The sequence below is a fragment of the Thermobia domestica genome, chromosome 5 (assembly GCF_964235325.1).
Source record: "Thermobia domestica chromosome 5, izTheDome1.hap1.1, whole genome shotgun sequence".
NCBI lineage: Eukaryota > Metazoa > Arthropoda > Insecta > Zygentoma > Lepismatidae > Thermobia > Thermobia domestica.
In genome coordinates, this window is record NC_137458.1 from 239,500,933 (window position 1) to 239,513,708 (window position 12,776).

At 33.9% G+C, this 12,776-nt stretch overlaps 1 protein-coding gene across 5 annotated transcripts in view; it reads left to right on the plus strand.

The window, feature by feature from the left end:
- Positions 1–11,746, plus strand: part of Etl1 (SWI/SNF-related, matrix-associated actin-dependent regulator of chromatin, subfamily a, containing DEAD/H box 1) — a 103,544-nt gene extending 91,798 nt beyond the window's left edge. For all 5 annotated transcript variants that reach the window (XM_081759850.1, XM_081759847.1, XM_081759851.1 and 2 more), the window contains 3 exons: positions 6,566–6,748; positions 9,502–9,608; positions 11,207–11,746. In XM_081759850.1, coding sequence (XP_081615976.1) covers positions 6,566–6,748; positions 9,502–9,608; positions 11,207–11,301 — 385 coding nt within the window. In that variant the 3' untranslated portion in view covers positions 11,302–11,746. The remainder of the gene's footprint in view (positions 1–6,565; positions 6,749–9,501; positions 9,609–11,206) is intronic.
- Positions 11,747–12,776: the final 1,030 nt, after the last annotated feature.

Below are 12,776 nucleotides of genomic sequence, written 5' to 3' on the forward strand. Positions count from 1 at the left end.
TTATTCTTCTTTTACAACTTCATTAATAATAATCTTTTTCGGTCGTCATAGCAACCTTTTAATAAACAACTATTTGCTATTACAGTAACTAAGAGTACCGTTTATACATTTAAAACTAACATAGATTTTCAGCTACTACGATTAAATCTTATTTTATCACTGGTGGTGGTTTTATGTGTGGTTCATAGGGGAACGGAAACTTGGACAACTTACAATGCCACTTTATGTGAAGACAATCTCCAAACAGTCTATAAGTACACTGTTTAAGTCGACTTAATTACTCTGACACCAGCAGCCGTTCGTCAGTACTTCGAGCCTTTCATGAAATGCAGCAGTGGAGTGGCATTAAGGTTAACTCATTATACTGGAGATGGAATGTAGTGAGCGGTTATCTACGTCCCATACTAACTTCGAAGCTCGTTGACCCAGAAAACTTGTTGCATCTTATCTTTTGTTGGTTCACAGACGACTGCCAACGATGTTGTAAATATGATAGAAATACTTTAAAATGCTCAACCATGTATGCATCTTGTGTAGGACTTAGCAGCTGCAAGATGGACGTACAGAATAGAGATGGAAAAAAGGCCGGCTTTTTTGAATCGATGGTTTTTCTCACATAAAAAGCCGGCTTTTTTGGGAAAAAACGAGAATTTTGGAAATTTTGGCTTTTTTCATTTTCATGAATTTTCTATCTTAATAGCTTTCTTATAGTATATTCTATAGTTAGATAAGAATTCCATGACCTAAATGCGATATTTCGCTCTGAAATTCACCATCAAGACGGATGGAGCACATGTTTTACGAATTAAAGCTAACATGAAGAATGTAGTATTTGAGGGCAATTTTAGAGGCTATTTAACTTTATTTTAACTTTTGAGTTATCGACATCTTTTTTTCTTCTCTAGCTCATTTTAGTTTGTCATCCGTGTTTCATTTCTAAGAGCTTTTAGTACTCTAGCTTCTAGCGCAAAAGTTAAACTTGCCCGTTTTTCTATTTATCCGTCAAACCGTACGTTTTTCAATATATCCGTCAAACCGTACTTCCACATTTCTGTTATACTGTAGCTGTGAAGTGATTTAGCAATAATTTTCCGGACACAACCTTGAATACCAGTTTATACAAATAATCAGTAGCGGATTTAGAAAAATACTTTAGGAGGGTTTTTTCTGATTGTTTCGTTTCCTAAAAAGTCCTAATTTTATTTGGGAGGTGCTTGAAGTTTATGAGTACAGACATAACTAATATTTCGTTTCGTTTATATGTTTAACAATAATCTTCCGGATACAACCTTAAAAATCATTTTATACTGAGAATCAGTGGCGGATTTAGAAAAGTATTTTGGGAAGAGTTTTTCTTACTAATGTTTAGTTTTTCTAAACATTCGTGATTTTTATTTGACGGGAGCTTAAAGTTTATGAGTAAAGGCATAACTAATAGATATTTCGTTTGTTGCAGACCTTCCGTAACTTTGGGGAACGGGCTTCAGTCCGAAAGACCGCTCCCCCTAACCTTCGCAAAACCGTCACTGCTGGTAATTAGTAATAATAACGATTTAAAAACAATAAGAAAGGAAGTCGACCAACTCACAGTACACGCACTATTTCTACGTTCACAGATGGAATGAAGAAAAGCTTTGTCAGAATGGTCGAATGCTGGTTGAATCCCGGACTTCCCGATAGAAATGCAAAAGCTAACCACTCAGTCATGTTTGTTGTGCAGTTGTATTTATCTTAACTTAAATATATTCCTTAGTCCTTTTTTTTTAAGGGGGGGGGTCCGTAATGGTAAGTTGAATCCCTCTTGTTAAAAATTCAGAAAACTTGAGGATTGGGTAAACCGTGATGGTGGTTATATAAAACTTAACTGTAGAATTTCAAGAATATACAGAACCAAAAGCTCTAGATGTGCAGCCTTTAAGTGTATCATATAAATCTAAGTATTTCTCTTATGTTTTATTTTAATTTTATTTTGTTTCAAAATAGATACCATACCGGAATAGATAACATACCAATCGAATTCATTAAAAATATAGGAGACAAGGGAAAGAAAGAATTGTTCCGACTATGCAATGAAATATATGAAACAGGAGAATGGCCAAAAGACTTTCTGAAAACGATCATGATACGGATGGCCAAGAAATCGAACCCAAGGAGATGTGAGGATTATAGAACTATTAGTCTCATATCTCATGCAGCTAAAATTCTGCTTCGAATACTGAACAGAAGGTTATATGGAAGAACAAATAAAGATGTTGAGGAGGAACAGTTCGGGTTCAGAAGAGGCAAGGGCACAAGAGATGCTATTGGATTATTAAGGGTGATCGGTGAAAGATTTATAGAAAAAGGGAAAGAGGTGTATGTTGTATTTATTGATCTAGAAAAGGCTTTTGACCGCGTGAATTGGGAATTGTTGTTGGGAGTTCTAACAAAGATAGGGTTGGAATGCAAAGATAGAAGACTCATAAGAAACTTATACATGAACCAACAAGTAAGTGTTAGGATAGGGGAAGAACTGACGGAAGAGAGTGCAATTGGAAGGGGAGTTCGACAAGGATGCTGCCTCTCGCCAACACTATTTAATGTCTATCTAGAAGAGATAGTGAAAAAGAGCCTACATGATGATGATGGCATTTCGGTAGGAGGTAGAATGATTAGATGCATAAGATTTGCAGACGATATGGCGCTTGTTGCAGAATCTGAAAAGAAAATCAATAAAATGTTAGAAAAAATGAGAAAGGGTTTTGAAGAATATGGGATGAAAATAAATGTTAGAAAGACAAAAGCTATGGTGATTGGAACGAAGGGGTCTGTGACAAATATAAAAGTAGGAGGGGAGAAAATAGAACAAGTGAATAGTTTTCGATACCTGGGTAGTATTCTTAGTAATGACATGAAATGCGAAAGTGAAATAAAAGCAAGGATAGGAATGGCGAAAGAAGCCTTTAAAACAAAGAAAAGTCTGTTTTGTGGGACCTTGAACAAAGAGTTGAGAAAAAGAATCATAAAATGCTTCATGTGGAGTGTTGTACTGTATGGGGCGGAAACGTGGACATTACGTAAAGGTGACGAAAATCGACTGGAAGCCTTCGAAATGTGGGTGTGGAGAAGAATGGAAAGAATTAGTTGGGTCGAGCGGAAAACGAATGCGAGAGTGTTAGAAATGGTGGGTGAGAAAAGAACACTTTTAGATATTATTAGGAAGAGGAAGAGAAACTGGTTGGGACATTGCCTAAGAAGAGATTTATCATGAGGGACGTGCTAGAAGGTATAGTGGCGGGAAAGAGAGGGAGGGGGCGAAGGAGACTACAATTAATGGATGATATTAAAACAGAAAAATCATACGCGAAGACGAAAAGGTTAGCGGAGGACCGTGGAGCATGGAAGCTTCTCAGCTGCGGCAAGTGACCTGCCAATAAAGGCAGAATACCTATGATGATGATGATGATTGTTTCAAAAAGAGGGTATGGAATATTTTGAAGTAAAAATACCACATACTATTTTGCTAGCTATTTGTGTATTTTTTCAAAAGAAGTGTTTACTTTTAGGGTTGGCTGGTTTACACCAACTTTTTTTTAATAACTGGTTTAAACCAAAAAAATAAAAAGAATGAAAAATGCGAATCGTGTGAACTTCATGGTGACGTTTCCAGATATCAAACCACCTGCAATACTTTTATTTCCCTTTCACCTTTTAATCAAGGTGTTCAATTCTCGGTCGAACCACAACCCTTCTTTCATGCGTAAACCAAGTAGCGGTTCGGATGTCAGTTTAAGCGCAAGTCTTCTCGTTGATAACCTCGGTATTTCGTAAGGATGTTAAGCATAAACATACGAAACAAACCAAATTGTATATTTCTGCATGCCTAAATGCCTGTTGTTTTATAAAGAAGCCAAGATTGCTTAAATATATTGATAGAAATTGGCAAAATTTATTGATTGCCTACGTAGCTTCCAACATTAGCTTGGATTGGACTTTCAATTATTTCTACGTACTAAATTTGTAATTTAATACCTCAGTTTTAGCGTAGTGATTATGATACGTTGACCTTTAAATTTTACATGTAAAGCAATAACAGGATTTTCCCGTTATTGTCTTACATTTCAAGTAATGACTGGATTTTCCCGTTATTGTCTTACATTTCAAGTAATAACTGGATTTTCCCGATGGCTAGGGCGGGAGATTCTCAATTTAAGAAATTTACTGACCGGACTTCTTTAAGCTTATGGGAGTTCTTCCGACATTACCCCGCTGTTGCATAATAACACCAAGGCGAAACAAACTTATTTCTGTGAATATGTAATATAAATACATAAAGCAAAAAATCTAAATAAAAAAAAACCTGGTTTAAACCAAAAAAATCCCCGAAAAAACGGGTTTTTGGCATTTTCAAAAACAACCATGGTTCTTGCCAACTCTGCTTACTTTTGTATATAGGAGGTTAAAAAATTCTTATTATATACATTGGTTAATCCTGTGGAATTCATAATGTAAATATGTTGAAGAAAAATGGTTTGAAATATCTTTTCGAAATTCATAGTTTATTTTCGAGGTTTTATATTATTATCAGCATCAACCACTAATTAAATGATTTTTTGTGTTATAGAGAAGCGAAACAAAGTCTGCTTTATCAATTTAAAGCAGAATTTTGAAAAAAAGCCCAAAATTTCCCAAGCAAAAAAGCGAAGCAGAAAAAACCGAGTTTTTTTTTTCAAAAAAGCCGGGTTTTTTTCCGAGCCCTTGCATCTCTAGTACAGAATGAAGAGGATTTTAAAGAAGTTCTACACATTCAAGTGAAGAACAACATGCATCCTAAAGTACCAGATGTTGTCTGCTTTTCGAATAAAGACTGCTTTGAGAGAATGCTATGAAGTCACTTTTATCTAATGTAGCATACATTTGAGTACTTTACATTTGTTAACATTTATTGTATTCTAGTCGAGATCGGTAGTGTAGCTTTGTAATTCAGCTCTCTTGGAGATAGGATACTGTGGTAGGGAACGGTGTATATTACGAGGGTTGTCTTGCATGATGTTTTGTGCACCTACTAACTGCACATAAGACCCGGTCGGCTCAGAGCGCACGTTAAGAGTACATGTCCTTCTTAACCTCAGTGTTCCATAAGGACCTAAAAGACAAAACTCAGCTCAGCTAACCTATTGATTGAGACAGTAATTAAAATTTACATTGTCCACTTGTCATTTAGAATTTTATTGTTGACAATTATAAAAATACACAGAAATTCTAAAACAGCAAATTCAATGAATAACAATAAATTTGACAAATTTCAAAATGGATACCACCTCAGCTAAAGCTGAAGAAAATGCTTTGGATCACCTGTTTGTTTGTTTGTTTGATAAACAGTTCGCTATTATTATTTAGGAAAGAAATCAGCATTCATTTCTGTTTAATCAAAACATAATTGCGCTTTTTATTTGCACTACTTTTAGGAGAGTTGTTTTTCATAAAGTAACTTGTCACATTTCGTTCCATGTTTGCCTTAGAGGAAACAATATTGTCTCTAAAGAATAAAGAAAATACACAGGATCGAGTACAAAGGAGAGGGGTCGAATCGAACTGTTGTAAGAGTTTTAATAAGGAAGGAGAAAACATAACAATCGATAATTTCACGTCTTAAATTAATATCTCTCTCATATTCAACGATATTGAAATAAATTATTATGATGTCGTTTTAATCCTCTTGAAACACCGTATAAGCACAATAAGAAAATGTGTAGTGGTAGTTTATAATTACTGAGATATTTACATTTAAAGCTTAAAACATATAATAAAATAGGAATTGTAGATACTATCTAGATGCAAGTGTGCATTTTTTTTTTTCAAAACTATCGATGCGTATTTTCTTTATTTTTTTAAGTGTTGAAAATTTCAAAAAATTGTAGAAAAAATTTCTGGGGGGACACGTTCCTGATTTTCTGGTTAAAAATATTTGTTAAGCGTATGTATGATACGATAATTCGGTTAGGTGAGTGGGTCACTTTTTTTTAAAGTAATTTTAGATCAAGGGTAACATTTTTGGCCAATAGCGACCCAATTTGGATCAAGGGCCGATTTTACTATCTTACCAGGAAAGATCCTTTGGTACAAAAATCAATTTCTGCCTCTACCCTGTGCAGAGTTATACTTGTTTGAAGATTTCTTTACAAATACTGGCAGCGGCCATATTGATGACGTCGTATCTCCGAAGCCCACAACTTTATTCTTTGGACTTTTGGGGAAATATTTCTCACGAATATTACCACTTATTCAAGCAGATTTCATTTTGTTCTTTTTTTATATCTAAGTTGAATCGTAATTGCGCACTGTATTATTAAGCTATGATGCAGTAGTATTCTAGACTACGATTTTATCGACCTATAATCCAAACTTTAAAGTTTCATCACATTATATTTCTGATTGAAATGAAAGTTTTAGATAAAATTTCAAATATAATGCGTAAATTAAAAGAATATATAAAGTGTTTTTTTGTCAGTTCGTTAATGTGAGAGTGTGTCTAACCCATTGTATATTAAAAATATGACTAACTACTTTTCTTTCTTTTTTTCAGACAAGATCTTATAGATCAATATAATCAGGATGATGGTATATTTATATTTATACTATCAACCAAAGCAGGTGGTCTAGGAATTAATCTTACTGCAGCAGATGTTGTAATAATCCATGATATTGATTTCAATCCATATAACGACAAACAGGCAGAAGACAGATGTCATCGAGTTGGCCAAACAAAGTAAGAAAATTTTACGTGTGGAATGAGGTTTGAAACTTCTTGAAGTGAATGTATTTGTATAAATAACAAAGAATTAAGAAAGAAAAAATCTTTGTGTTACTGAAAGTTGTCTTTCTTTCTAAATATTGTTTGTCCTGCTAAAAACACAGTATTATCTTTGTGTACTTATAAGAATAAACAGGGCAGAAAAGTAGAGGAAAGCCATCATTAGAGAGAGAGAGAGAGAGAGAGAGTATATATATAATCACTGTCAATAGATGTGATATAATCGTTGTGATATATATACTCAGTTCACATTATTTTGAGCATACGCGTACGCAGAAAGATGAAAGAACAAACCTCCACTTTCAGTGTGTCGTGATTATAAGTATCTTCGATCACTGTTTTGTCACTTTCCCATACTTTAGGCTTTCATACATTACGGTCCCCCGCGAATTCCTCAGTTTTGACGTAGAAATTGCCCTTTTTAATTCTTTATATCCATTGCAATCTTCTGATTCTTTTACCATGTACCATACTTTATATTATTACGTTAATAAGACGGTTTCTTTCCTCTTTTTAACCAGTTCGAGTGTTACTCTTCTTTCCCCAACTTCCATTAACATTTTTTTTTTTTTTCATTGGCTTTCGTGCCGCTTTGTTACGAGTTTCATGATTCTTCTCCATCCCAAATTGTGAACATTTCTAGTGGTTCTTCATTTCCTTTTCGCAATATCCACATTGTGCTTCGTACAGGACAATGCTTCACATTAAATATTTTGTAAACTGTATATTTCGATTCTGGTGTACGGGTGTCCGATAATTCCACGCACCCCTAAGTTTGAGTATCACAGAGAAAACTGTCAGTGTAACTTTAGTATGGTTCTCCAACATCTCCATCGCTACTGAAGTGGTTCCCACGAAGTCCAGACCTTACAGTACCAGACGAATCATTGTATGGAATAATCAAGTCACGTCTCTAATCGTTGGTACAGCACAAATGAAAAATTGCGAGAAAGCCTTTGACCGGTAATTCCTCAGATGCTCCGCACACGTCAAGGAGGACACGGAAACGCATACATCTGTGTGTACAGCACGATGGAGCACGTACAGATCCACTGGATACAAAGTTCTTGTATGTAAGTCCTCAACTGTAGTTATACTAAATACATGAACTAAAATCATATTACCATTGTTCTCTATGATACTCAAACATAGGAGTAAGGGACTTCTCGGATACTCTTTACAGAATAACGTTCTGTGTAGTATTTCGAGTTCGATATGCAAGCTCTTCTTGACGAACAAATTTTGCTCTTAGGAAAATGATCTTCATAACTCATTATCTGGTTGTAAAACTTTATAACTCTACTCTAAAATGTCCACTGAAGTATATTAAGTTTTTCTTTTTCTTTATGTAAACGAAAGTGTTTGACGTCAAGGAAGTAGCATAAAGTACATTATCAAAGAACATAACCAGTTTTTGGCTTTTCAAACACTTGAATAGGAACATCACATAAGCCAGGTAAAATTGCTGCAAAAGAACTAATCCACGACAATGAAAAAAATCAAACTTTCGTAACATTTTTTTCCAGTAAATAGATATACAAACCCGGAGTAGGGAAATTGAAGTAAAATTTGATCAATATCTAGGAAAAAATAGATACTTGGTAAGAATTGTGATTTGGTCGCTTATTATTATTATTTCATGTTACCGATCAAGCTATTTTACAGGAAAATATTATACTATAATCATTTTGCAAATTATATGATTATTTTTGTTCTTAAGAAACAACCTTTAGTATCAAAAATTAAGAATATTCGCATTTGAGTAAATTTTTGTGTTAAGTACGTGGTTAGTGAGACCTGGTTTATTAAAGATAGGGAAACTCAGATCCATTTACAAGTAATTTCAGCAGGGTATTAATATATTAGACATCTTGTACGTCTCTTCCGCACATTTTCTTTGATATTGTGTTCTCTCATTGTCTGAACGACCCCATTATTTCCATCCAAAAAGTATTGTAATATTGTGTATATGTAAATTGTTCGCAGTGTGCCTATTCTGCATGTGTAGTGAGTGTCTTATATATATATACAGTCTCGTTCAGAATAGTGGCAACCTATCAGTCTTTAGAAGCTCAAATTCTCGCAACACTAGGTAAAAAAATTTAATATTTCAACTTTAGAAAAATCTCAATTAAACAAACAAAATATACAGTTAATACTTGTGTCTATCATCTCCTGGAATAGCAAGAGGTTGAAGTTCTTCCCAGGAATACTTCACTCATTGAAAGTTGTGTATTTGAATATTTCTTTATCAGAAGTAAAAGACCAACATTAAATTCAGATAGGAAGAATCTAAATAAGAGATTGGACACTATCATGATCAACTCTGTTGAACACTGTAGAGAAGTGGTTTACTAGATAGACATGGGAGAATGTTATCAGAACACAGATGCCAATATTAGAAGGAAAAAGATAATTGACTTAGTTTGTTCTCTGTAAATGAAGTAGTTAAGATGTTTATGTTTAGTAACATGAAAAAAAAAAAAAAAAAAAAAAAAAAAAAGATTGTGACTCCGCTGATTTGTGAAATAATGGAAACTTTTGCTATGATATGTTGTTCACTCTTGTGTTCGAAAATTTGCAATTACTGTTTTATGCGTATTCTTATAACAACCTTCTAGATTATTAAAATTAGTTAAAAGCTAAGGATAAAATACTTAGAATTGTTACAAATGTGAAAATATTAAAAATATTAATTATTTTTTCAGGCCTGTTACTGTGATGAGGTTAATAGCTAAGGATACAATAGAGGAAGGAATGTTACAAGTAGCCCAAGAAAAGCTAACCTTAGAAAAGGAACTAACGAAATCTGATGGTAAGTCAAATGTTCTCGTGAAGTGTCTGTTAAATGCAAGAAATAAATGAAGTCTTTTGGTATATGGCTAACATATACGCCTTAGGTGCGGAAGACCCAGTTTCCATTCTTTTCTGAAGCTCGTATAGTTTAGATTCCACGTAAACTTATAGGTCCACGTTGCGTATGGTTTTGATGCTGAAATGAATGTTTAAAACCAAGCTAAGCAAAACAAAGTTTAAAAGTAGTGTTTTTGCTATTCGTGAGTGATTTCTTTACGAAACTAATTCTTATAAGTTCAAGAGCTTCAGTTCCCGGAGATCTTGAACGCTCGCACACCGGAAATATTGCTAAAGAATGAGATAGGGAAAGAGCAATTTGAAACTGAAAATTTACTGCTGAACATTGAAGGTGTAATAGAGCTAAAAACTGTTATGCCTGCGCTCTTTCGGTTGTCACGGTGAATGTAAGTAGAGCTGCTGAGCGTAGTTACGAAACTATACTGTTTGCTGTGTTATAGTTGTCAAGTCAGGAACAGAAAAGGCATAACGTGAATACATTCACTTTCGAAGTGAAGAGTCTTAGTGACTAATAAAAGTTGGAAACTGATGTAGTTTCAGAGGTTGTACTGGAACATTAAAATTGTTGTAATTTTGGCTATTTCAGCCTCTACTATAGACCAATGTCATCGGTATATTTTTAAGCCTGCGCAAATAAGGTTGAAGAAGTATTTCCTCCCTTCTAATAGGAACGAGAAAAATCAAGTATCGTAATTATTTGAAGTAATCAATATTATTTGAAGTATCATAAAATGCGAGAATTTTAATACCTGCGTTATTATCGAAAGTGTGTTTTACTGTTGTCCCAGTACCTCATATTATGATTTACAGAATAAAATAAGAATTCTAAGATTTTTATATATATATAATATATATATATATATATATATATATATATATATATATATATATATATATATATATATATATATATATATATATATATATATATATATATATATATATATATTATCCTCAGATCAATTTCTACTATCTTAATTACCTGGATAAAGTTTAAGAATATTGTTTTAAACATATTGAATAGTATTATTAGAATCCATTATCCAGAGTTTAGTCTAAAATCGCTTCTAGTTTATACACTGCTGTATTCAGATTTTTTGAGTAGGGGCGGCGTTTGAAGCTCCAGAGATTTCAGACTAAGAAACTCCAGATTTGGGAGGAGGTATTTCAAAAACCAGTGTGTGCCAACATGATTTTAATGTGAGGTCATACGGAATCCCCGAACTAAAGAAAGAACGGTAGGTAAGTTGTTACCGTTTGCGTTTCATAGTCTTGAAACCAGTATCCTGTTTCGTGGTGAAAAACAACTCCGCTCCCAGGAAGCCACTGCACAACACTGCAGGACGCCACGAGCCAGGTCGGGTGAGTCTATTCTGCCCGGGAGGGGGTAGGAACGAAATCGGCCAAACGTAGGCTGAACAACCTCTGTAATAAATTATACATATAATGGGTGTATTATTATTTTATTTATTTATTTCTGTTCTCAAGTGGTGAGAAGTTACTATGACTTATTTTCTGTTGTGTATTCGTATGTTTCAGATAATGAACAAGCAACAAGCAAAAATGTGATACGGCTTCTGAAGCAAGCATTGATTGTGGATAGTAAGCCTTCTTCCAGTTCTCATCCTAGCTGATCAAGAAAATTAAATGTCTAGAGTGGACTACAGTAAAAAATAAGAGTGCAGTGGCAGGAACAAATCGTGTATATTCTCAACATGCTTAATTTTTTAAAATATTTATTTAGAAAGCCAGTGCATTTTTGTAATACTGAATGAAAATTTTTCGATTGTTTTACTCTTAATAAGGTGTATAAATCCAGTAAAAAAAAAAAAAAAACTAGTATTGTTGCACGTCTCACAAAGAAGTGGGTTTATTTTTTTAAGACAGTAAATGAGAGCTGAACAAACGTGTGTGACGTGCATTACTGAGAATGAGTGATGAGTGAGTGGCCAAGTTCTTGCGAGGCATTTATTTCATATTTCTGAACTATCCAAAGATGTAATATTGATTTTGTTACTTGTTCTGAAGTGTGCATGGCAAGTACGTTAATAAAATATACATGTTCATTCATTTTTACAAGATGATTTTTTTTCTTACCTTGCAGAACAGTATCCAATATCAGATTTAATTATGTCTAGAGTTTTAACTCCAATTATAGTTAGATTTCATAGATTGCTGAATGTATCTACATTCTGACAGTGATTCTAGGAAGTCAGCAAATCGTAATATTGGAAACTGCAAGTGTAACAGAAACTTACGTTGGAAATATTCGTTGAGACATAGAAATGCATGAGTCTGTATCACGAAAGTTTCTATATGTAACCCTACGAGAGAGAGAGAGAAAGGGTTGTGTCCATTTTTTTTTTTAATATTCATAATATTTGAAAGTTCAAAAAACGGAAGTTAAGTGACCAATAGTTTTTTTTATAAATAAAGTCAGTATTGGTGTAAAATAATGAAATTATAAGCAAAAATCTTAAATACGGATGAACTTCGACTACCAACAGTCTGCCCGATATCTAAAGGGCCTTTCCCAGAACTTTTTTTTTTAAAAAAAGAAAAAAAACCTACCCCCTAAGATCTGTCCTTTAATTGAAGTGACATGGTAAAACCCAGCTCCAGGTAAGTACTAACAATATTCCAAAATTGATTTAAAACTGTTCGACCGTTTCCCCGTGGCTTGATCACAGGCAACAAGGAACATCGTTTTTAACATGAAGAAAGAAAGAAATAAAAAGTGCCCCGTTCATCCCTTAGAATGGAAAATTTCAAAAACTGGGACATGTGTCCATTTCCTACCTTGACGGGTCTGTGACCTGATGTATTTTTACATAAATTTTGAGCTCATTCTATCCCTTTAGGGTGCACCCTTTAATTAATGTAACTTGATTAAACCGAGTTCAAGGTAGATATTAATATGTTCCAAAGTTCATTCTAAACTGTTCAACCGTTTCCCTGTGATACTGTCACAAACAATCGGCAACATTGCTTTCAGTGTAAAAAAAATAAATTATAGAAATCCTTCCCCGCCTCGCTGCCGCCTTAAAACGAGAATTCTGAAAAACGATGGGTCCGTTTATTTTTAATGAAGAGTATATATATCAAGTTT